The 26631-nt window shown below is 36.9% G+C and overlaps 1 protein-coding gene across 1 annotated transcript; it reads left to right on the top strand.

The window, feature by feature from the left end:
- LOC127432146 (vesicular glutamate transporter 1-like) lies at positions 1–24681 on the top strand. The gene is made up of 13 exons (XM_051682989.1): positions 1–129; positions 8016–8268; positions 10561–10679; positions 10808–10922; positions 11079–11166; positions 15468–15554; positions 15698–15840; positions 16209–16358; positions 16736–16868; positions 20392–20502; positions 20591–20718; positions 20942–21011; positions 21175–24681. Exons 1-13 carry the CDS (start codon positions 68–70, stop codon positions 21471–21473), a joined length of 1758 nt encoding a protein of 585 aa, XP_051538949.1. The 5' UTR covers positions 1–67; the 3' UTR covers positions 21474–24681.
- The last annotated feature ends 1950 nt before the right edge of the window (positions 24682–26631 follow it).

The raw sequence follows: 26631 nt of genomic DNA, 5'->3' as shown, positions 1-26631 counted from the left end.
CTCGTGCCCGCGCAGGTGTGCGGGAGCGCGCAGTGTCCCGTTAGGTCCCGGTGTGGAGTTGAGGAGGATGGAGGTCCGACCCGAGCGATTTAAAGCAGCAGCGGCGAAGACGCTCGGCAGGATACACCGGTAAGATCCAAAACTTCAATAAACTTTTCAGAAATGCCAGAGCTGGTTGATATATTCTTATAATCTCGTCCCTTCATAGTTAAAGCATTTAAATAGAGCTCAATGTTTTATTATGATATGGACAACATGAACATTTTCAATTGGTGTCGATAAACACAAATAATCTAAAGATTATAATCTATAGTCTGGAGCGTGTGTAGATAGAAACAGGCGGGATTAACGCAAATTAGCTGCAATCAATCACAGTTTCACTTAAAAGAACAGATTATGTAGATATGGGAGGAGAGTGGTGTTTTTTCTCATTCTTCAAGAGTTTTATTGTTTGTTTTATTGTCCCTGTCGTCAAAGGTTGGGGAGATCCGCCTTTGTGTAGTTGTTTGTAGTGTGTGTGCGTTCGGGATGAGCAGATTAACTCGACTGGACTCTATTAATAGCGACTCTTGTCCGGTTCGTGTCGTCACATTTCACCTGTCAGGTGACCACTTCCGTTCTGCATCATTGCTTTTTTTACATGCTCAAACTTCAAAACAAATAAATAAATTACAAAATGAAAATACTCTTTCCCTTTTATATAAGGCTATCTACCTATATCCTAATATGACTAATATACATTATAATAATGTAAAAATACACCCTAGTAAGTTTTTGTCATATAGCTGAATATACAGCTCTGGAAAAAACTAAGAGACCACTGCAAAATGATCAGTTTCTCTGGATTTACTATTTATAGGTATGTGTTTGAGTAAAATGAACATTTTAGTTTTATTCTATAAAGTACTGACAACATTTCTCCCAAATTCCAAATAAAAATATTGTCATTTAGAGCATTTATTTGCAGAAAATGACAACTGGTCAAAATAACAAAAAAGATGCAGTGTTTTCAGACCTCCAATAATGGAAAGAAAACAAGTTCATATTCATATTTAAACAACACAATACTAATGTTTTAACTTAGAGTTCAGAAATCAATATTTGGTGGAATAACCCTTGGCATGCTCTCTACCAGTCTTTCACATTGCTGTTGGGTGACTTTATGCCACTCCTGGCGCAAAAACTCAAGCAGCTCGGCTTTGTTTGATGGCTTGTGGCCATCCATCTTCCTCTTGATCACATTCCAGAGGTTTTCAATGGGGTTCAGGTCTGATTGGGCTGACCATGACAGGGTCTTGATCCGGTGGTCCTCCATCCACACCTTGTTTGAGCTGGCTGTGTGGCATGGAGCATTGTCCTGCTGGAAAAACCAATCCTTAGAGTTGGGGAACATTGTCATAGCAGAAGGAAGCATGTTTTCTTCCAGGATAACCTTTTGCGTGTCTTGATTCATGCGTCCTTCACAAAGACGAATCTGCCCGATTCCAGCCTTGCTGAAGCACCCCCAGATCATCACCGATCCTCCACCAAATTTCACAGTGGGTGCGAGACACTGTGGCTTGTAGACCTCTCCAGGTCTCCGTCTAACCATTAGACGACCAGGTGGAGGATCGGTGATGATCTGGGGGTGCTTCAGCAAGGCTGGAATCGGGCAGATTCGTCTTTGTGAAGGACGCATGAATCAAGACACGCAAAAGGTTATCCTGGAAGAAAACATGCTTCCTTCTGCTCTGACAATATTCCCCAACTCTGAGGATTGGTTTTCCCAGCAGGACAATGCTCCATGCCACACAGCCAGGTCAATCAAGGTGTGGATGGAGGAACACCGGATCAAGACCCTGTCATGGTCAGCCCAATCAGACCTGAACCCCATTGAAAACCTCTGGAATGTGATCAAGAGGAAGATGGATGGCCACAAGCCATCAAACAAAGCCGAGCTGCTTGAGTTTTTGCGCCAGGAGTGGCATAAAGTCACCCAACAGCAATGTGAAAGACTGGTAGAGAGCATGCCAAGGGTTATTCCACCAAATATTGATTTCTGAACTCTAAGTTAAAACATTAGTATTGTGTTGTTTAAATATGAATATGAACTTGTTTTCTTTGCATTATTGGAGGTCTGAAAACACTGCATCTTTTTTATTATTTTGACCAGTTGTCATTTTCTGCAAATAAATGCTCTAAATGACAATATTTTTAGTTGAAATTTGGGAGAAATGTTGTCAGTACTTTATAGAATAAAACTAAAATGTTCATTTTACTCAAACACATACCTATAAATAGTAAATCCAGAGAAACTGATCATTTTGCAGTGGTCTCTTTGTTTTTTCCAGAGCTGTATATATATATATATATATATATTATGTATTTTTTGAACCTGAGGGGTTGTAACTATTACAACACTTTTAGAATGTTCTACATTGAAATTATTCATACTTTCACACCCTAATGACACTCTTTTATGATTGTAAACTTGCCTCTGTGCATTCAATAATTCCAGGAAACAATAGTTCTACTTCTTTCACAATATTCTTATTATAATTTAGAATGCCAAACGGTATTTATAATGCGGCAAAAGCACTATAGTAATCAATACTATATTATGATCTATGAAACAACTTGTCCCAGATTTTAGCAGTCAGTTCTGTTATGTAAAATATTTTAGTAATTATTTAGCTATTGTTAATTAAAGGCACAATGAAAACTCTATCAGAAATTACCTAATTTTATTTAATATGATTATTTGACATAAGTGGAACAGTTCCAGGAATATTTAAGGCCAGTATTGCACATTTCGATTGTTTAGAAAAATTACATCAAATTGAATTGTATCATTAAAGATGAATAAAAGTAAATATATGGAACTGAAAAATATTTTAATAATTTAAGTTTGTTTAAGATTACTCAGATCAGTTGATGGAAATTTGTTATACAACTAAAATGCGTCAATTGTACACCTTTATCGAAAAAATTCCTTAATGTTTTAGCAAGCCAAATGTGACTGTGGCAAAGAACCCACAACTCTAAGATGTTTGTCAGTGGATAAAAAAATAAAAAATAAAGCTGGGGGAGCCAGTTCCCCTCTGGCTAAATAAAGTAAATAATAAAACTAATAAAGGCAAGATTATTATTATTATTATTATTTTTATCCTCAACGGTTTTAAAAAGCCTTTGCATATTAACGAATTATGGTGGGTCGAATGTTGTTTATTTTTTTGTTTACTTTATATTGTAAGGATGAACTTGCATTTGACTATCACATGCATCCAGGGTAAAACACTTTTGATCTGTCTGTCTGTTTCCCTGGATTTCGAGCAGTCTTTAATGTGTAAATCCAGTCCTGAAATAGATCACCAACCAACCTGCTGCTAGTCAAGACAAATCCTCTCTCTCTCTCTCTTGGAAAGACCCACAAGTCATTACGGTTGTCCATGTCACGACTGTTATTACTGGACTGGACAGAACAATGTCATTAAACTCTTACTACTTCCTGGACAGTGCGAGGATGTTATTACATCATAAACAGACATTTTAAGCTCAATTCTCTCACTAAGCATATTGATATCTGTGCAATCAGATAAACATGTCATATTAGATGAAACACTCTTGGATGTGATAGAAACATATCAAAAAGTTAGATTGTGCAGTGCTTTTTGTGGCCTGTTACAGCAGCTCTGTGGTCATTTCTAGTGTTGGAGTTAGTTTCTTGTTGATTTTGTGTAGTGATTGAAGGGATAGTCTTGAGTAGTTAGACAGCTTACTATCGGCATCAAGTCTGATCCATATTCTCTATATTCTCTGGTCCATGTGCAGCTTTTTCAAGCTTGTTTAGGAAGACCAACACGTAAAGCAACCACCCAGATTTTGTATTTTGTTTTTTTTTTAATGGAATGTTTATAGGCAGGTAAATCCAATGGTGGACAGTATCGAAGCACTTGAGGGGAATAGTGGCCCGGCATCCTGGCCCGTCGGCCGCGACGTGTGCTCCAGCTCGCGCCACGGTTCCGGGGTGCGGGTCCGGCGACACATTTAACTCGCACCGGACCCTCCCCTCTCTGTTCCTGGACCTGTAAATATGCCAGCAGGTAGAGACCGGTCTCCCGAGGAGAGGCGCGCTCGGTGTTTAAATGCTCACGTGAGCTCCATCACGCGAGGCGACGATGATCCAAAGGAAGGGCGTGACGTTCCGTCACAACTGGTATAATAAATTGTGTTTCTTTACCTCAGATTACACTATAAATGCAATTATAGCATCTTGTATAGCTAACGCACTTGCGTGTTCTTGAGTTGATTGACAGGCGATTTTTGTATCTAAAAGGCGATTGGCTATTCTACCTGTAAAGCGGGTTGACCGTTGGCTGCCGTTGGGTGTTCCAATTTCTCCCATTCATTTTAATAGAAGTGGCCCATCTCTGCTAAATAAGCTCAGTTTTGACAAGCAGGAAATGTTCATGGAACAATGACGTCACTTGATGTCACCAGCGATCAGTCCTTGAAATGGTCTATAGTCTACTGTCTATTATGCTTGCTATGATTTCTATGCTGATAATTTCTCCACATGGGAAAAAAAAAAAATGATTGCTTATATTTTTGCAAATTTCAGCAAGTCCATTATTTTGAGCTTGTTTTTCCAGTAACGGTCCTGATAGTACATTCAAAAGTAAACACTTTTGTAATTTTACTCAAAAGGAGTACTTTTACTGGAGTAATATTTTATCAAGAGTAACATTTCATTTCTGATATTTATATATGATGTTTTCCTCCAAATTAATGTCTGTGCTGTATTATTTCCAACCCCGTAACAGAAATGATTATACTCTTTGTATCTGTTTTGGTTTGCTTGATTCTAATTTTACTATTTTGATGCAATGCAAGGATATAGGTAAAGGTATATAATACTATACTGTAGTATATAGTATCTACTATCTTAAAGTATATACTTATTACTAAGTTCTCAGTCAAATACTGTTAATAAACATCTCTCAGATGAGGCCTCTACATACACAGTGGTGATTTTGCAGAGGAAAAGAATTGATGGATGAAGAGAGACGGGGGAGGGGAAGATGGGCACAAAAAGACGAAAATAGAAGGTTTGATCAATAATTCAGGCTCAGAGGAACATTATTATTTAATCAGAGTTGAAGTACAGCTGCAGCAGTACAGTAAACTGAGGGTAAGAGCACGGTGTTGTCTGTATTTAAGAGAGAGTGTTGGATAGATTTATTTTGGCTTTAGGACTGTAAAGCTGCTAAACTTGTATTCTGTATTTTTCTATTGCTTAGATATAAATCAGATTACATTTTCTTCTGCCGGACAATTAAAATGGTAAAACATACCATAGGCTTACACTGAAAGAGGTAGCCGAACCATATCTAGAGAGCAGAATATCATAGAGGCTCTTTTAAAATGGGCCAATAAGCAACTACCCAAAACACCCTTGCAACTACATAGTAACATGCTAAACAGACACACAGACTGCACATCAGCGCTTTTGAATTGTGGTGGCGAGTTTTGCATGATCAAGCATCACTCCAGTGCCTTCAGAAAATGTACAAATCTGGTGTAATCTTTTAGTTTTTACACATTTATTTTGGATCTTATTCCAAGGTGAATGGAATCGTTGTGGTGAGTTACTTCAATTAAAGTCAAAGATTGTCTCAAGTTGTTGTGTGTTTAATCTGGATCAGACACAACATCTGTTTAATATAAATGTGAACTGGGAACAGATTCAGTTCTGCCCCTCATGTTTATGTCATATGCACTGGTGAAAACCCAACATCTGCTTAAAGTATTATTTTACCCAAAAAGGAAAATTCAGTCATTGTTTACTCACCCCTGTGTTGTTATAACCCCATATGACTTTCTTTAATTTTCTTAACACAAATGAAGAAATTGTGAAATAATGTTGTGCTCAGTGATGTCATACAATGGCAGTTTATGGTGACCACCTCTTCAAGCTTCAAAAGAACACAGAAGTATAATTCAGAAGTCTAATAAATTATTCCATGAGACTCATGATTGTTATGAAAACATACGATAAAGTTTGGTGAGAAACAAACTGAAATCGAATGTATTATTTAATGAAAATGTTTACTGACCATTGATCTCCTGTGTGCGTTCATGATAGAGCACGAGAGCAACAGTTCACGCAGTTCAAGCGTAAACTCGTAATGTTTATCTAAAAACAGGTCCTCCACAGCGATAGTGACAACAGAACACAACACAGCTGCACACTAAACAGAGAACAGAACTTACTAAACATGTCTGAAGAGTTTGTAGTTGAAGAATTGATGCATTTCTATGCCCAGCCTTATTTTTTTTTTAATAGAGTACTCGGAAATCAAACAGAAACATAGAGGAGTCTACAGGATGCCACAGTCACACCATGTCCTAAACTGATGGCAAACAACAGGAGATAAAAGGTATATTTTCTATTCTAATCAGAGTTTTTGCCCTAACCAGCAGTGACGAGCGACAGTACATTCTATCGATCGCTTATTTTCTATTTTCTGCATCGCGCGGGTAACTCCGTCCGCTGTGAACTGGCACCGGTCCAATAACTTTCCAAAAAATAAGGCTGGGCATAGAAATGCATCAAATATTTGACTACAAACTCTTCAGACATGTTTGGTAAGTTCTGATCACTGTTTTGTGTGCAGCTGTGTTGTGTTCTGTTGTCACTATCGCTGTGGAGGATTTACATTTACTCATTTGGCAGACGCTTCTATCCAAAGCAACATACAAAAGAGGAACACATAAGCGAATCATCTTAAGGAGACAGTGGTATGAAAAGTGCCATATTACAAAGTTTCACTAGCATCAGAATAGCATTCAAAACAGATTAAAGTGCAACAAGGACTTGTTTTTAGACAAAGGAGACGATTATTCGCTTGAACGCCCCAATGTTGCGAGGGTGCTGCGTGAACTGTTGCTCTCGTGTCCTATCATGAACGCACACAGGAGATCAACGGTCAGTGAACATTTTCACTAAATAATACATTATATTTCAGTTTGTTTCTCACCGGATCTTATCGTATGCTTTCATAACAATCATGAGTCTCATGGAATAATTTATTAGACTTCTGAATTATACTTTTGTGTTCTTTTGAAGCTTGAAGAGGTGGTCACCATAAACTGCCATTGTATGACATCACTGAGCACAACATTATTTCACAATTACTCCCTTTGTGTTAAGAAAAAGAAATAAAGTCATATAGGGTTATAACAACACAGCGATGAGAAAACAATGACTGAATTAACATTTTTGGGTGAACTAATCCTTTAAGATAAGAAACATCACTACAAGTATGTCCATTACATGGTAAAATTGCATACTTTTGTACAAATAGGCTACAAAAGTGTGAATAACACTTGATAGCTTGTGAAATTGATAACGGTCGCCCAGAGGACATATTTATTGCTCAGAGGTTGCTCTTTCATAGCTCAGGAGACTTACATGAAATGTAATCCGAGCACTCCATTATCTTGGATGTCCTTAGGAGAAATTAAAATAGAGACAAGTGAAACAGTTGTTGACATGCAGGGTTCATTGACAAATAAGTTTGTCTGAGATGATAAAATGAGAAATCTTTTAAAAATCTAGTTTAATACATGTATCAAGTTCATAGTTTGTAATCTTTGTGCCCAAGTTTGTTTCGTAATTTTTTTTAGAAACTTTTCTAGCATTTTCTACCAAAAAAAGTCATGTAACGACTTTACTCATGTAAAAAGTCATGCCATCACGAAAAATGTGAAGTAGTGTAACCATCCAGTAAAAGGCATTAAAATACTTTCCCGCCCTTTGAATACACCTGAGTGTACGCAACTTTAATCTCTCCATTTAATCGCATTGCTGTCTAGGAGAAACAAATGAGATATTAAAGCGATCTAATTTGTGATTTGTCTTTTCAACAAACAGCTGGTTCTTAACCTTGGAAGACTTTTGAATTATGTACAATTAAGTTTGAATTGCTGACGTACTTAAAGATCCACTTAATCAGTCTCTTTTTGTTTCTCAGGGTTCTAGAAAAGCGGCAAGAAAATGGCGAGACGATTGAGTTATCCGCGGAGGGTCGTCCAGAGCTTCAGGAAGAGAAGGAACTTCCTGTGGTGGACTGCACGTGTTTTGGTTTGCCGCGACGGTACATCATCGCTATTTTGTCAGGACTTGGATTTTGCATCTCATTTGGTATCCGCTGTAACCTGGGTGTGGCCATCGTCAGTATGGTGAACAACCACACCATCTACAGAGAAGGCAAGCCATACGTTGTGGTGAGTTTAATTTAGTGTGCGTGTACATGCTGTTTTCAATTCAAAACTATTATGACTCGATATATGACTGTTTTCATTACAGCCAGTGTTGGGGAGTAACGGAATACATGTAACAGGATTACGTATTTAAAATACTAAATATAAATGACTGTATTCCACTACAGTTACAATTTAAATCATTAGTAATTAGAATACAGTTACATTCAAAATGTATTTAGATTACTTTGCATTTTATTGTCATTTGTTTCATTTAATATTTAGTCCTTTCAGATGGAAAACATTTATACATAAAAATGATGCGATCCAAAGTGCATTTGAACAGCAGTGAAACACTTTCTTATGATGTGTTACATTCATACGAGCAGACAGAGAAGTAAGTTTGAAGTAAGTTTGGAGCAGAAGAAATAGAAATAAACCTTGTGTAAATTGTCAGCTTTACGCTAAGCTAAAATGCTATTTCTAGCCATTTTACATGCACGTTATCAGGCACGATCATATTTTTTTATCAAGAAAATTCATGTTGGATCATAATTTCTTTTTTTCTAGTAAGACCTTTGATATTAGGACAAAAATCATATTCTTGATAATAATTTTTTTATTGTTTTCCTGTAAAAATATCTAAAAATCCTTAAAACAAGATCAATTTGATTTATGTTGTTTTAGAAACAACACTGCATAAGATATTTGTTTTTCAGAGAATGTATTTTTAACATGTGTATTTTGTCTTACTGTACTGGCAGAGTTTTTATAGTCAAAACAAGTGAAAAAATCTACCAAAGTATTTAGAATACGTTACTGACCTTGAGTAATCTAACGGAATACGTTACAAATGACATTTCACAGCATGTAATCTGTAATCTGTAGTGGAAAACATTTCAAAAGTAACCCTCCCAACAGTGATTACAGCTGTTTATGTGAAAGTATTTAGGGTTTATGACTCAAACGGTACAAAGTTGTACAGGGGTAGCCCCAAAAACCGTATGGTAAAAAGTCGTAAAATTAGGCACACTAATTGGGCAAGGCATCAAATTCTCCCATACCAAATTTTACTTCGCTATCTCAAACCCTCTAGCGCCACCAACAGTTCAAAGTTTCACATATGTTTTAGTTTAGAACTTTGGAATAAAATTGACTTGATACAAACTTTTTCCAGTTCATGCTTTGATCATGCCAAGTTCAGTGTTTTAATTTCCACCCAACTAGAGCTTCAACAGCTTGTACCACAAATTTGCAACAGATAATCTTGAGACCATGTTGGTCAGATGATATTAGGGTCAATGACGTGACACGAAATCTTTTTTGTCTGGATTTATTAAGTTAAATTGCAATTGAAAAAAACAATTACTTGAATACACCTCTCTTATGATGAACATGTTTTCATTTTTTGATTCAAAAGTCATTTATTTATATATATATTTATTTATTTATTTTTTTGGTGTTTAAAGAATGTTTTTCCAATAAATAAATAAATAAAAAAGTCTATAAAGTAAAAAACAATATATAGTTAAAAAAAGTAAATAGCGGAATATATATATATATATATCATTAAAAGCTGAAATTCTTGAAAAAAAAAACAATTTTGGCACTAGTAGTTTTGTCCATCTAATCAAAGTCAGGTGGTGTAAACATACAGGGAGCTATTTTGTTGTCATGTGCCCAAAAAAACAAAACAATTTTTGTTTTTTTACGTTTTTGACATTTTTATGAAAAGTTGCATTTTGTTCAGGTCAAATGGAGCAATCCTAACAAAACATCTTGATATTCAGGACTCATGATATTTAATATTTCATAATATTTTCATAATAATAAAAAAAAAAATCATAATATTTCATTAAAAAAATTCATGATATTTAAAAAAAAATTTTTTGACGTTTTTTTAAATGAATGATTAAGTTGTGTACACATGGGTTTTCAAGGAGCAAGGAAAGTATTTAAATACCTTTTTCTTGATGATTACACCACTTGACATTTAAAAGTCTTTTTTTTAGTAGTAGTATGAATAGAAAAGGATTACATTTCTACGAACATGATAAATGTGTTTTAAATTAGATTCTAAAATAATCTCGGACAACTGTATTTATCAGCGACCCATTAAATATTTTTGATATACCAAAAAAGTAGTATAAAACACAACAAAGCAGATGGCAATGAGGCCAAACAGGATGTTGGGCTGTATCTTGGCAAATTAAAACAAGACTTCAAGGATATATTTCCATTCCCTTTATCTGTTTTTGTTCTGTATTTTAATTTGTTCATTCAATGACGTAAAATTAAACTAAATGTCTGTTTCAGAATGCTCAGTTTACATGGGACCCAGAGACCGTCGGAATGATTCATGGATCATTTTTTTGGGGTTACATTGTCACCCAAATTCCTGGAGGTTTCATCTGCCAGAAATTTGCCGCCAACAGGTCAGTCAGGCAAACTCTAAACCACACTAATGAGACTGTATGTGTGAAGTAGAATAAAAAACATTGTACATATTTTTTTCTCACATTGTCTCTGTCTGACTTTGTCTTTGTCTCTTTCTATGTTTTAGGGTATTTGGTTTTGCAGTCGTAGCCACGTCTGTCCTAAATATGATGATTCCCACAGCAGCACGAGTACACTTCGGTTGTGTGATTATGGTGCGGATACTACAGGGCCTTGTTGAGGTAAAAACATGCCTTAAAACACACACACACAAGTAGTTTTATTGCCGTACCTACTAATTGCTCAATTATCTACTTTAAAAAGATACAGGAATGACAATTACATTATGGATTGTATCTTTAGATACATTAATAGCATCTGCTGTTCTTCCAACTCAGGGTGTTTCTTATCCGGCTTGTCATGGGATCTGGGCAAAATGGGCTCCACCCCTAGAAAGAAGTCGTTTGGCCACAACAGCGTTCTGTGGTGAGGTCATTATTTTTACCCAACAGTTTAATATCTGGGGTAGATTATCAGTAAACTTTGATTATAGTACCTGCTGTTTGTGTTTTGGGTAGTTCAAGGGTAATAGTGCCATTTGTGCAAGAAAAAGTATTTGAAACTTTTAGTTTTTTATCATTTCATTAAAAGAATATTAGAGCAGAAATTTAAGAAATCATGTTTGCTCACCATACACATTGTGGGAACACCATGAGGAAAGATTAGTGGTAAACAAATTGGAGTTTTTCTGTAGTTGATTATTTAATTCTTACCCCCAATTTTAACTTTTTAAATGTACAGTATTGTTCAGTAGTTATTTAGTGATGCTGACCCTCAAGTTCAACCCTGTCACCATAAATGTAAAATTTATAGACTTCATACTATATAATTTGAATAGATAAAGTAAATTCTGGTAGTCACCCGGTTTTGGTGAAGCAGTTTTGGTTTGCCTTGTAATAAATCACATTATAATTGAAAAAAAAAAAAAAAAAAAAATCAGTAACCCTTGATATTCTCTTTCATAACATGTTTTGTTTCAACCCTGTTACATTCAAAATGTTTTGGGGGTTAATTGTGACAGGGTTGAAAATCAATGTGTTACTGGGTTGAAGATCATGCCACTCACTGTGACATTCAAAATGTTTTTGGTTTTGAGTGTTACAGGGTTGAAGATCACATCACTGTTACATTCAAAATGTTTTTTGGGTTGAACGTTACATGGTTGAAGATTATTGCAAAAACGTCTAACAATGACCTTAGCTATCAAACATAATTCAACCCCACCATTATTTCACTCATTATACTTTTGCATATGCCAAGAATAAGAGACCCTGTCACTTACTGTGGCATTCAAAGTATTTTCGAGGTTGAACATGACAGGTTGCAGATCAGTACGCTATAGGGTTGAAGATCATGTCACTGTGACATTTAAAATGTTTTCGGGGTTGAACTTGACAGAGCTGAAAATCAGTGCGTTACTGGGTTGAAGATCATGTCACTGTGAAATTCGAAATATTTTCAAGGTTGAGTGTTACAGGGTTGAAGATAATTTCACTGTGACATTCAAAATGTTTTCGGGGTTGAACTTTACAGGATTGAAGATCAGTGCACAAATGTCTAATAACGGCCTTAAAGTGTTTCCAAAGTTGAACATTGTAGGATTTAAGATCATGTTTCTTAATGTGACATTCAAAATGTTTTCAAGCTTGAACGTTACAGGGTTGAAGTTCAGTGCTTTACTGGGTTAAAAATAATGTCACTTACTGTGACAAAAGTTTTCAGGATTGAACATAACAGGGTTAAAGTTCAGTGTGTTACAGTGTTTAAAATCATGTTTAATGCATTACAGGGTTGAAAATCATGTCACTTACTGTGACAAATTTTTTCAGGGTTTAACGTAACAGGTTTAAAGATCAGTGGGTTACTGGGTTAAAAATAATGTCAATTACTGTGACTAATGTTTTCAGGGTTGAACATAACAGGGTAAAATTTCAGTGTGTTACAGTGTTTTAAATCATGTTTAATGTGTTACAGGGTTGAAAATCATGTCACCAATTGTGACGAATGTTTTCAGGGTTAATCGTAACAGGGTGGAAGATCAGTGCATTACAGGGTTGAAGATCATTCCAGTTACTGTGGCATTCAAAGTGTTTGAGGCTGAATGTGACAGGGTTGAAATTCAGTGTGTTACAGTGTTTAAAATCATGTTTAGTGGGTTACAGGGTTGAAAATCATGTCACTTACTGTGACGAATGTTTTCAGGGTTGAACATACTTTGATGTACGTTGAACATGACAGGGTTGAAGTTCAATACGATACAGGTTTGAAGATCATGTCACTAACTGACATTTAAAGTGTTTTCAAAGTTGAACGTTGCAGGGTTGAAGATGATGTCGCTTACTGCAACATTCAAAGTGTTGAACGTGACAGATTTGAAGATCGTGTCACTGTGACAATTTTGAATGTTTTCAGGGTTCTAATAATGGCCTTAGCTACCAAATATCATTCCACCCACCACTATTTACCCTCATTATACTTTTGCTTTATGCCAAGAACACTTTTTTCTGTAAAAAATTATCACTATTTTTTTTCTTGCTTGGGCCAATATAAGTGTAAACATAATGAAATACTGATGAAGACTGTATGAGATACACTATATTGCCAAAAGTATTTGCTCATCTGCCTTTAGACGCATATGAACTTAAGTGACAACCCATTCTTAATCCATAGGGTTTAATATGACGTCGGCCCACCCTTTGCAGCTATAACAGCTTCAACTCTTCTGGGAAGGCTTTCCACAAGGTTTAGGAGTGTGTTTATGGGAATTTTTGACCATTCTTCCAGAAGCGCATTTGTGAGGTCAGACACTGATGTTGGACGAGAAGGCCTGGCTCGCAGTCTTCGCTCTAATTCATCCCAAATGTGCTCTATCGGGTTGAGGTCAGGACTCTGTGCAGGCCAGTCAAGTTCTTCCACACCAAACTCGCTCATCCATGTCTTTATGGACCTTGCTTTGTGCACTGGTGCGCAGTCATGTTGGAACAGGAAGGGGCCATTCCCAAACTGTTCCCGCAAAGTTGGGAGCATGGAATTGTCCAAAATCTCCTGGTATGCTGAAGCATTCAGAGTTCCTTTCACTGGAACTAAGGGGCCAAGCCCAGCTCCTGAAAAACAACCCCACACCATAATCCCCCCTCCACCAAACTTCACAGTTGGCACAATGCAGTCAGACAAGTTCCGTTCTCCTGGCAACCTCCAAACCCAGACTCGTCCATCAGATTGCCAGATGGAGAAGCGTGATTCGTCACTCCAGAAAACGCGTCTCCACTGCTATATATATATACACTATATTGCCAAAAGTATTCGCTCACCCATCCAAATAATTGAATTCAGGTGTTCCAATCACTTCCATGGCCACAGGTGTATAAAATGAAGCACCTAGGCATGCAGACTGCTTCTACAAACATTTGTGAAAGAATGGGCCGCTCTCAGGAGCTCAGTGAATTCCAGCGTGGTACTGTGATAGGATGCCACCTGTGCAACAAGTCCAGTCGTGAAATTTCCTCGCTACTAAATATTCCACAGTCAACTGTCAGTGGTATTATAACAAAGTGGAAGCGACTGGGAATGACAGCAACTCAGCCACGAAGTGGTAGGCCACGTAAAATGACAGAGCGGGGTCAGCGGATGCTGAGGCGCATAGTGCGCAGAGGTCACCAACTTTCAATCGCTACAGACCACCAAAGTTCATGTGGCCTTCAGATTAGCTCAAGAACAGTGCGTAGAGAGCTTCATGGAATGGGTTTCCATGGCCGAGCAGCTGCATCCAAGCCATACATCACCAAGTGCAATGCAAAGCGTCCGATGCAGTGGTGTAAAGCACGCTGCCACTGGACTCTAGAGCAGTGGAGACGCGTTCTCTGGAGTGACGAATCACGCTTCTCCATCTGGCAATCTGTTGGACGAGTTTGGGTTTGGCGGTTGCCAGGAGAACGGTACTTGTCTGACTGCATTGTGCCAACTGTGAAGTTTGGTGGAGGGGGGATTATGGTGTGGGGTTGTTTTTCAGGAGCTGGGCTTGGCCCCTTAGTTCCAGTGAAAGGAACTCTGAATGCTTCAGCATACCAAGAGATTTTGGACAATTCCATGCTCCCAACTTTGCGGGAACAGTTTGGGAATGGCCCCTTCCTGTTCCAACATGACTGCGCACCAGTGCACAAAGCAAGGTCCATAAAGACATGGATGAGCGAGTTTGGTGTGGAAGAACTTGACTGGCCTGCACAGAGTCCTGACCTCAACCCGATAGAGCACCTTTGGGATGAATTAGAGCGAAGACTGCGAGCCAGGCCTTCTCGTCCAACATCAGTGCCTGACCTCACAAATGCGCTTCTGGAAGAATGGTCAAAAATTCCCATAAACACACTCCTAAACCTTGTGGAAAGCCTTCCCAGAAGAGTTGAAGCTGTTATAGCTGCAAAGGGTGGGCCGACGTCATATTAAACCCTATGGATTAAGAATGGGATGCCACTTAAGTTCATATGCGTCTAAAGGCAGATGAGCGAATACTTTTGGCAATATAGTGTATGTACCTCTGTTTGAACCATGTACTCAAAAATGTATGATGTCATTCCCCCAAATATTTCAGAAAGATCAAACCATTATTTTTAAGGGGGGAATGTCGCAGAATAACAGGATTGACCAGAAAGTGCAGGAACAAAGACAAATTCTGCATTTCTATTATACGATTACAGATTTTCTCTTTTAAAATATTTTATAATTTTTCTTAGGTTCATATGCAGGTGCTGTGATTGCCATGCCATTAGCTGGAGTTCTAGTGCAGTATTCAGGCTGGTCCTCAGTCTTCTATGTATATGGTGAGACACACACACACACACACACACACACACACACAAAGCAGATTCTTGATTTCTTGATTGTCATCTAATCAACCAGTGTTTATGATGTTTCTTAATAATGTGTTCATATGTTTCTGAATCTTAACCATTTTTGACTGTAGGTAGTTTTGGGGTCTGCTGGTACATGTTCTGGATTCTGGTGTCATATGAGAGTCCAGCGGCTCACCCCACCATCACCCCAGAAGAAAGGAAATACATTGAAAATGCCATTGGGGAATCGGCTGGATTAATGAACCCTGTGACGGTACAAACACACTTCAGTATTCTGCTGTCTTTCTTTCTCTAAAGGGGTTATTACAGTTTTGAGTTTTTATTTCTATTTTACTGTCAATTTGTCCTTTCAATTTAGTTTAGTTTTTTAATTCTGATATTATTTAAATATGTTTAATGGCATAACATTTTTCAGGGTTGTTTAGTGTTGTACCTATCTAGGTTTTAAAGGTTTCACATTTTGTGTTTTAAAAACTGAAATAAATTTGTGGTCATGATTATTTGATTATACTTAGCTTTGAAGTCAATAAAACTATTTTTGTTTAGTTTCAGTTTTTTCGAAATTTTCATGTTAACATTTTTGTTAACAGTATTAACACTGTGCTCTAATGCATTTTGCAGAAGTTTAACACTCCCTGGCGTAAGTTTTTCACATCGATGCCCGTGTACGCCATTATCGTGGCTAATTTCTGCAGGAGCTGGACATTTTACCTTCTTCTCATCAGTCAACCTGCGTATTTTGAAGAGGTGTTTAAATTTGAGATCAGCAAGGTGAGAGAATATTTCCCAAAACCTGAACGAACCACACAAATGACCATACAACCCCCATCATAAAGGATAGAAAAATCAGAAATTACTATCTCAATTGTTTCGCTAACACATACATTACATTAAATGTAGAACAAATTAAGACTTGCTTAAAGGAAGAGTTCAATTAAAATTCTGTCAGCATTTACTCACCCTCATGTTGTTCATGTTGGATGAACTATTCCTTTAAATTAAACAGTATTAGGACTTCCATTAGATCTCCCAAGCCCTGAAAGAGCAACCTCTGAGCAATAACATTTTCCTCCAGAAAGATATTATTTGTCTGTAGAGGCTCCAATTACATTCATTATTTTCTCTTTCCCTCTTGGGAATCCTCCTAGGTCGGTATCATCTCTGCTCTTCCTCATCTGGTGATGACCATTGTCGTGCCGATCGGAGGACAGCTGGCCGACTATCTGAGGAGTCACAACATTATGACAACTACAAACGTCAGGAAAATGATGAACTGTGGCGGTAATGTCTGTGTTGAGATGTTTAGCAGTTGTTGTGAATTGTATTCCACTAGGGAATTTAATTTGCAAATTTCATTAGTCAAACTGACCCAATCCATCCAGTATTATTAATTTAGGTAGTGCGCTTTTTCTGCCGAACATAGCTGGCCGGGAGCGTTCAAGATGGCCACCAAATGGACTGACTTGCCTTGAAAGTGACTTTGATGCTACCCACTTTGTCTTTTAGAAAAATGTGCCAGTTTAGATGCTTTTAACTCTTTTAAAGCTAGACTAGAGAAGAATTCTCATTTAATTTTTCATTAGAAATGAACAAAATATTATTATTGAGCCAGGACTTAAAAAATTCTGTTTTAAAAAACATTTTCTTGCCTTACTGTAGAGTCACTACGGTGATTTACAATAGTGTTTTTACACACTGTCGGGTTAGATTTGGCTGAAAACTTCTGTCATTCTTGTTGACTAGAGTTGGGGTACTCAAGTTCGGACTCGGACTCGAGTCCGAGTCACGAGTCCAATTTTAATGGACTTGGATGACTTGTCATGGACTCGGATGCATTTTTACTCTGACTTGACTCAGACTCGAGCCTTTGGGACTCGGGAGTCCATGACATTTGTGATGCAATGAAAAAATAAATAAATAAATAACAAAACAGAAATTAATGAACACATGTCTGCCTGCATGCAGCTGTATTAGCCCCTGAAGTCGTAGACATAGCCAGAGTTGTTTCACTGCGTTTAAGCAAACACACACATACGCACGTGCACAGGCACACTCATCAGTCAACCAATACACTTGAATGTTACTACAGAGACTACTGTATAACATCAACTACCGAGATGGCTGGCACAACGAAAACATAAATGGGTATGTATCCAATGTAACTGAAACTAAGCAAGGCAGTTTCACACGACACGGGACCTGATAACTGGTAAAATTGCGTGTGCTGTTTGTGCAGCCAAGACAGTGCTCGCATTGCGGTTTTATCGTGGTGAAAAACTTAAAATCAAGGACTTAATTGAGTCAAGTCACCCATATCATGTCTCTCACAGTTTACTAAAAACAGCATATCGAAATAAAAATAGTATTCATATTGGATATTAAGTCCTTTTAGGGGTAATGTATCTACACATGTAGGCTTCTGTAGTCTACGCAGTGTTGTCAGCTTGAACTGCTCCATAATAACTTGATGAATTAACTGTGTAACTTGTTAAATAGTCAGGGTGAACAAATCGTTATTGCTAAAGCAGACAGCAACTCTAAACAGATAAACAGCACCTATTTATTATTGATTGACTATTTTCAAAGCACTGATGAGATTCTTACAATACATTCTTTTACAGCATTTGTCCAACATTCATAACATTCAACCATGCACAATAAAATATTAGAATATTTTGTGCAGTGAAATGTTTTTAATTATAGACTATAAAATAAATGTATTATTCGATGACAGAGTTTGTGTATGAAGCCCTAATATTATCAGGGGGCTTTTCCAGTATTTTTGGATGTAGCATTTGCAGTCAAATCACAAGACGTAACTTCTCAGCAAGTGCTAATTACTACTGTGTTGAATCATTCCAATGGAATAATTTATGGAATATTGTTAATTGTTTGGGTGACAAGACTGCAAGACGGCAGTGTCTGTGTTCTTCAAATTGCAATGGCTGAATTAACAGAAAAAGGCAAGAGCACACAACACAGTGCTTTAACAACAGATGACTGTAACCTTAACACATTATTAATTAGTTACGCTGTTGTATCTGGATAACTAATCCGAATGTGGTTACAATCCGATCACAATGCGTCTTGGGTGCAATTACACCTGTCATTTAATGTAGTCAAGTGCAATCCATTCACCGAAAATATAAGTTAATGCAAGGTGTAAATGGGGCCATTGTGACATCACTATGTGTCCGATTTCCAAACTAGCTGTTTTTGTAGCATAGAAAAAATAAGTGCTATTTTAGGGCTGGAGAGGAAGTTTTGAGTTCTGAAACGTACAGTATGTTTGTATAGTACAATGACCTCTTACATGTCATGAGGAATAACATTTTCCTTGATATTTTGACACAACCCATTTCATTTGCTGCTGTACAGTGGCAAGAAAAAGTATTTGGAATTAGCTGGTTTTCTACATTATTTCCAGGCCCCGAAGCAGCAAAGCAGTACCAAATCATGATGCTCCCTCCACCGTACTTCAGTGTGGGGATGATGTTTGCATGTTGGTATGCGGTGCCCTTTTTATGCCCTACGTAGTGCTGCGTGTTCTTCCCAAACAATTCAACCTTAGTTTCATCAGTCCACAAAACATATTCCAGTAGCATTGTGGAGTGTCAAGGTTGTTTTTGGCAAATTTCAGGTGCGCAGCAATGTTTTTGTTAGAAAGCAGCGGCTTCCTTCATGATGTCCTGCCATGGACACCATACCTGTTTAATCTTTTCCATATAAAAGACTCATGAACAGAGATGTTAACCAGTTCCAATGATTCCTTCAAGTCTTTATCTGTCACTCTAGGGTTCTTTTTTACCTCATTGAGCATTCTGCGGTGAACCCTTTGAGTCATCTTGGCTGGACGGCCACTTCTAGAGAGAGTACCTATAGTACTAAATCATTTCCATTTATAGACAATTTATATAACTGTGGATAGATGAATATCTAAGCTCTTCGAGATATCTTTGTAACCCTTTCCAGCTTCATGCAAAGCAACAATTCTTGATCGTAGGCCATCTGAGATCTCATTTTTGTGAGGCATGGTCCATGTCAGCAGATGCTTCTTGTTTCATTAATTGGATGCCTCTAATTAGCTTTTGTTGACATCTTTAGCCAAGGGGTTCACTTTCTTTTTCCACAGCACTGTGAATGTTTAATGGGATATGATCAATAAAGACATGAAAGATTATAATTGTGTGTGTGTTGTTAGCTGAAGCACATTGTGTTTGACTATACTTGTGACTTTGATGAAGATGAGATCACATTTTATGACCAATTAATGCAGAAAACCAGCTAATTCCAAAAGGTTCACATACTGTACTTTTCATTGCCACTGTATATTATAGGGTGTGTTCTAGTTTATTAATGTATATTAAGTATAAATGTATGTTCAATTGAATGTTGTCAGCCTATTCAACCCTTAAGAAAATTAACCATGGTTTTCCTATAGTAATTTTGTAGTAATTCACCATAGTTGTACTATATTAATATTGAGTAGCCTGTAAAGCTACAGTTTTAAGATAGCTTCTTCAGTGCTGTTCATTATGTACAATGCAGAATTCAATCTGTCTAGTATGACGTTTTAAGACTATCCAACAATGTTTTATTATGTCCTGTTTGGGGATCCAAACCTGCAACCCCCCATAATTTTAACCTTAATGACAGTTACTCTACAATTGCTAGATTCTTCAACAACAAAGCCACCACCATGCCATAATATTGCATGTGTATGTGTTAATAAGTGTGTGTAAAATGAAAAGGGTGTGGGTGTTTCTGATAATAATGTACTTTATGCATGTTTGTGTATGTTTAGGCTTTGGGTTGGAGGCCACATTTCTTCTGGTGGTTGGTTTCTCTCACACTAAAGGTGTTGCCATATCATTTCTTGTCCTTGCTGTTGGATTTAGTGGCTTTGCAATCTCTGGTAAGGACGTATACCTAGGAAACAGTGTATGCATAAGTCTGAATGTGTAAGTGGATTTTTTACAGATGTTTTCTGTCCAAACTTTCAGGGTTCAATGTTAATCATTTGGATATTGCACCACGGTATGCCAGTATTCTAATGGGTATCTCCAATGGCGTTGGCACTCTCTCTGGCATGGTGTGTCCTCTAATCGTTGGTGCCATGACCAAAAACAAGGTATAAGAGCAGTGATGTGCTTAGCTAGTCTGAATAAGTTTTAACAGCTGGTTTCGGTGGTGTTATGTCTATATGTCTTGGTGTTGGTTGTGGGCTGGTGTCATGCAACCTCTTTCTGCTTACATTTCACTCACTCAAAACATCCATTTTTTTCCTTGATTCGATCATTTATCATTCTCTCTACGAACTCTACACACATTCCTTCTCCTCTGTGTTTCTATAGACGCGGGAGGAGTGGCAATATGTGTTTCTCATCGCTTCACTCGTTCATTACGGTGGAGTTATCTTCTATGGTGAATATTTCTGTCTTTCCTCTTATCTCCTTCCATCCATCTCTTTTGCATATGCAATATGTGGAGTTAAAGGGTTGGTTCACCCAAAGGCGAACTATTGTACAGCTTTGTGGCTCATCCAATCAGATTTTATCTGATGATGTTACTGTCGATGGCGTTTCAGGTCTTTTTGCGTCCGGAGAGAAGCAGTCGTGGGCGGAGCCAGAGAACATGAGCGAGGAGAAATGTGGCATATTAGGAGAAGACGAGCTGGCGGATGAAACGGAAGAGCTGTACCGCTCAGGGGGCGGTGGCTATGGAGCGACTATCCAATCAGGTGACCCCAATGGGGCGGGGACAGTAGGGGGTGGAGCTGGAGGAAGCTGGACCTCAGACTGGGACAAAACGGAGGAATATGTCCAACCTGTCGGCACGAATAGCTTCCTGTATGGAGGAGAAGAGGACAGGGGGCTAACGGAATGAAGGACCGAATATTCCTTTCTTATAAAAATGAACTGGGACAAGGGAAGAGGTTTTAACCCAAACCAATCAAAATCATGTAATCAATACAACACCATTTTTAGTGATATCACAGCAATAGATTCTGCAAAGGACTGTGTTGGTGTGAGAGTGAGTGTGTGTGTCACGAAAAACATATATTCAAGTGTGTACACATTTTTGCCTAATAGTGTATTTTGGCATATAATCTGATCAGTAAAGGTTCAACATTCTTATTGTTATAAAATATTAGAGCCATCCTGCCTAAATTGTGACAATCCTGAAGTGTGTAAGATGTGATGCTTACACATGAAATTATCCTCAGGTCGTCTTTTGCAGAACAACTGAAGTATATTTCCAAAATGATAATCATTTAGAGAATTGATCTCATGTGCCAATACTGTGAGGTGTGTGTAGTATTGGTCCCTTTGCAATGAGAATCTAATTTAGATAAATACAGTCAAAGTATAGGGATAAAAAACTAAAACCATTTGGGTGAGCTGAGAGCAGCATTGAGATACTTAATAGTTGGTTTTTAATAGCTAATGCTTTTTATCTGTTTTTTTTATGTGTTTAATTTATAACTATATAGTTAAAAGAATGTTCCACCCCAGTTAAAGGGATAGTTCACCCAAAAATGAAAATTCTCTCATCATTTACTCACCCTCATGCCATCCCATGTGTATGACTTTCTTTCTTCTAAAAACTTTTGTTTGTGTTCTGCAGAAGAATATTTCAGCTCTGTAGGTCCATACAATGCAGGTCAACAGGGTCCAAAACTTTGAAGCTCAAAAAAGCACATAAAAGCAGCATGAAAGTAATTCATATGACTCCAGTGGTTTAATCCAAGTCTTCTGAAGTGATTTGATAGGTGTGGGTGAGAAACAGATCAATATTTAAGTCATTTCTTTTAGTACAAATCGCCACTTCCAAGCAGCCCCGCTAAGCGCTCTTCTCTCCTAAGAGTTCTTCTTTTGTTTTTGGCGATTCACATTCTTCGTCCATATCTCAACTTACTGGGCAGGGAGGAGAATTTATAGTAAAAAAGGACTTGAATATTAATCTGTTTCTCACCCACACCTATAATATCACTTCTGAAGACATGGATTTAACCACTGGAGTCTTTATGCTGCCTTTATGTGCTTTTTGGAGCTTCAAGGTTTTGGACACTGTTGACTTGTGTTCAGCAGAAGAAAGAAAGTTCTATACATCTGGGATGGCATGAGGGTGAATAAATAATGAGATCATTTTCTTTTTTTGGGTTAGGGTTATTAACCTATCCCTTTAAGCAATATTGATAGAATTTGTGGCACAATGTTAATTACCACAGGAAATAATTTCAACTATTTCATTCTTCAAAAAGCATAAATCATGTTTACAGTAATACATTTACAGTAGAAGTCTATGGGGGCACTGTAAAGATTTAATAGCAGAAATGTGAAGCTCATATTTTTGTTAAAGCACTAACACGTCACTGAATATGTTAACATGAACTAATGTGAACTAACAATGAACAATTTTATTTTTATTAACAAGCAATAACAAACAACGGAGGAGATTTTGTATTTTTGTTTCTCCCCTTTTTTTCCCCAATTTGGAATGCCCAATTCCCAATGTGCTCTAAGTCCTTGTGGTGGCGTAGTGACTCGCCTCAATCCGGGTGGCGGAGGACGAATCTCAGTTGCCTCCACATCTGAGACCGTCAATCTGCGCATCTTATCACGTGGCTTGTTGAGCGCGTTACTGCGGAGACCTAGTGCGTGTGGAGGCTTCACGCTATTCTCCGCGGCATCCATGCACAACTCGCCACGTGCCCCACCGAGAGCGAACCACATTATAGCGACCACGAGGAGGTTACCCCATGTGACTCTACCCTCCCTAGCAACCGGACCAATTTGGTTGCTTAGGAGACCTGACTGGAGTCACTCAGCACGCCCTGGATTCAAACTCGCGACTCCAGGTGTGATAGTCAGCGTCAATACTCGCTGAGCCACCCAGGCCCCCAAGGGAGTAGATTTGTCATGAAGCATTTCAATGTTCCCACTGATAATGGTATAAATAACTGGGGGTTGTACTTGCTTGTTTTTATTATTGGGTGGTTACATCCCCCCCATCCCCTTGGAATCTACACCCCTGTTAACAAAGATTAATAAATGCTGTAAAAAATATATCATTCATTGTTAGTTCATGATAGCTACTTTAATGCATTAATTAATGTTAACGATATTTCACTTTTCTCGTATCCTTCCGTGTATCACGCAAAAGTTACAGACTTTGGTTTTTATGACTTAAAAATGTATATAACTTTGATCAGACTATCAGGTTAGTAAGTGATTCTGTCCCACTAAACTCTTATCTGATATTTAAGTGTAATGGTTATAATTGCTAAACTTTGAGTATTTTAACGTTGACTTTCTTGCCCCCTATAAAGAGCACTGAAATGTTTACAGTAGCTGAAGATATTTTCAACATTATGCTTCAAATGCTCTCGATAAGAGCTTAACTTCATATAATGTTTACCTGGAAAATTCATTTCATCTCTATTTTGTTTTATTAAATCTTCGTTCGGCCTTTGCCATTGGGTTCTAAATGCAACAAAAAAACGGTGACAGTTTGCATGAGGGGCTGGATCGACGGTTGTAATCGGTGTTGACATGAACATTTTACTGATTTATCCCAAGAGAGATGGTTATTTCTGTCTCGGTGTAACAGCCACGGTTCAGTCAGTGTGTTTAGCTGTTTAATCGCACATGAAGATGAGAGAGAGGAGGGAAAATAGTCGAGATGGCGTATGCAGGTAAAGTGGAGACTGTACAGAAAAATAAAAAGAATAATAAAAGTGTAACTAAATTAAATGCCATCAGATGTTATATTGGCACAAATCAAATACGTAAAAGTATGTTCACCGTCAGACAGTTTATGTTCTCCAGCATGGCACAATTGACATTTTAAATAAACACTACGCACATATCAACAGCAATATGTAAGAACAGAAACAGGATAAGTGTTAAATTACATTATTTTCAAGAGTGAACTGTTTCTAGAAAGAACTTTTAGTCACTTTAGAGTCATTCGTATAGACGAAACATCACTTGGGTTGTTTGTTTCTTTTGGGTATGTGTCCTACATATCTGTTCCATGTTGTGAAATGTGAATGTATAAAAGTTGTGATAAAGCGACTTATAAGATTACATTTATTGTGATTATTATTATCATTGTTGTTAAAACTTTGTATTTACAGTATTTCATTTCTTTTGGATTGGTATTTAGGATCCATAATATACAATCCAGATATGGTGGTCAAAGTAATTGTGCAGGAAGTAGAAAATCAAAGAAAATCAAACCAACAAATCTATATCAAATAACAGCAGAGAAAGGAGACTGTGGTATATATACCATATATATATATATATATATATATATATATAAACCCTGAATTTATTTTGACTTTTTATTATTGACTTTACAAGAAACAGCAATAAACTGTTTATAGTCAGGCTGATTAAAAGTACTTAACGATGGTAAATAAATCAATACTGTCCACTTGTGGTGAACTTGAGCATCTACAGTGTATTTTTAATCGGCACAGTTTGGCTTTGAGTGGAAATGGAGGGAACTGCAATTTTATTGCCACTCACAAAACATTATTTTAATTCATCTTTAACAAAATAAAACAACAAACTAAATAATTTAAGTTCAAAAAAAGGACACAATTAAATTTGATGGAATTTTGTTATGAAACTGAAATGCATAAATCTTAAAACTAGGTTAAAATATAAATGAATAATATTTTTAAATAAAATAATGAGAATTTGAGTGCATCAAAAACTTTATATAATTAACATTCAATAATGGAGCGGTGCTTTTTTTGTACACATCCATAATCAGGGTTGGGAGGGTTACTTTTGAAAAAATCTGCCAGTACAGTAAGACAAAATACACGCGTTAAAAACACATTCTCTGAAAAACCGAAATATCTTATGCAGTGTTGTTTGATCTTGTTTTAAGGATTTTTAGATATTTTTACAGGAAAACAATAAAAAAATTATTATCAAGTTATTATATGATTTTTGTCCTAATATCTTATTAGAAAAAAGAAATTATGATCCAATGTGAATTTTCTTGATAAAAAAATATGATCGTGCCTGGTAACGTGCATGTAAAATGGCTAGAAATAGCATTTTAGCTTAGCGTAAAGCTGACAACTTACACAAGATTTATTTCTATTTCTTCTACTTCAAACTTACTTCAAACTTACTTTGTCTGCTCGTATGAATGTAACACATCATTAGAAAGTGTTTCACCGCTGTTTAAATGCACTTTGGATCGCATCATTTATATGTTTAAATGTTTTCCATCTGAAAGGACTAAATATTAAATGAAACACATGAAAATAAAATGCAGTTACTTATATTTAGTATTTTGAATACTTAATCCCATTACATGTATTCTGTTACTCCCCAACACTGCTCTTAAAACACAGAATATGATTTTACAGTCGGGAAACAACACAATAAACTTATTAAAACAGGACTCCAGATATTACATGTAAAGGTTACATTTGTGCATGAGTTAAATTCATTTAAATTTATCACACAAAACACAATCGCTATTATAATCTATACAAGTTTAAAATCTCAGAATAAGCATAGTGATGAAATAGTGCAAATATTAATAGTGCAAAGATTAAGGCATTAATGAGCATTCTCAGAAATAAACTCAGACCTCACATGTTAGCTAACTAACCTCACACCCATATTAAAAAAAATAAAATACTGATATTTTGCTTTGTGTAATTGTGTTTGCATGGAGTTGCCTAAATGTGTTTAACTACATGTTGTTTTGTGTTTGTATTCATGCTTGTGTGATGCTAATAGCCTTTAATCCTCCGTATTTAGTGCACAAAGTGTCCTTTCTTCCTTTCTTAACTTTTAATGTTATACATATTGCTATGAATTCTCATAAAAATAGGAAATGTTTCTGAAATGATTAATGCTTGTGTATATGCGCTGAATATCTAATTGCAGAAATAATTTTCAAACAGTTTTCCTGAACACTCCTATTTTACCTCTTCCTTCCTCCCTCTTGTCTGCCATTGTAAAAAAAAAAAAAAAAAAATACACAAAAATTATATATATGTATA

This window comes from Myxocyprinus asiaticus, chromosome 41 (genome assembly GCF_019703515.2).
Source record: "Myxocyprinus asiaticus isolate MX2 ecotype Aquarium Trade chromosome 41, UBuf_Myxa_2, whole genome shotgun sequence".
Taxonomy (NCBI): Eukaryota; Metazoa; Chordata; class Actinopteri; order Cypriniformes; family Catostomidae; genus Myxocyprinus; species Myxocyprinus asiaticus.
The sequence above is the reverse complement of the archived record's forward strand: the minus strand, read 5'-3'. Positions and strand labels throughout refer to the sequence as shown.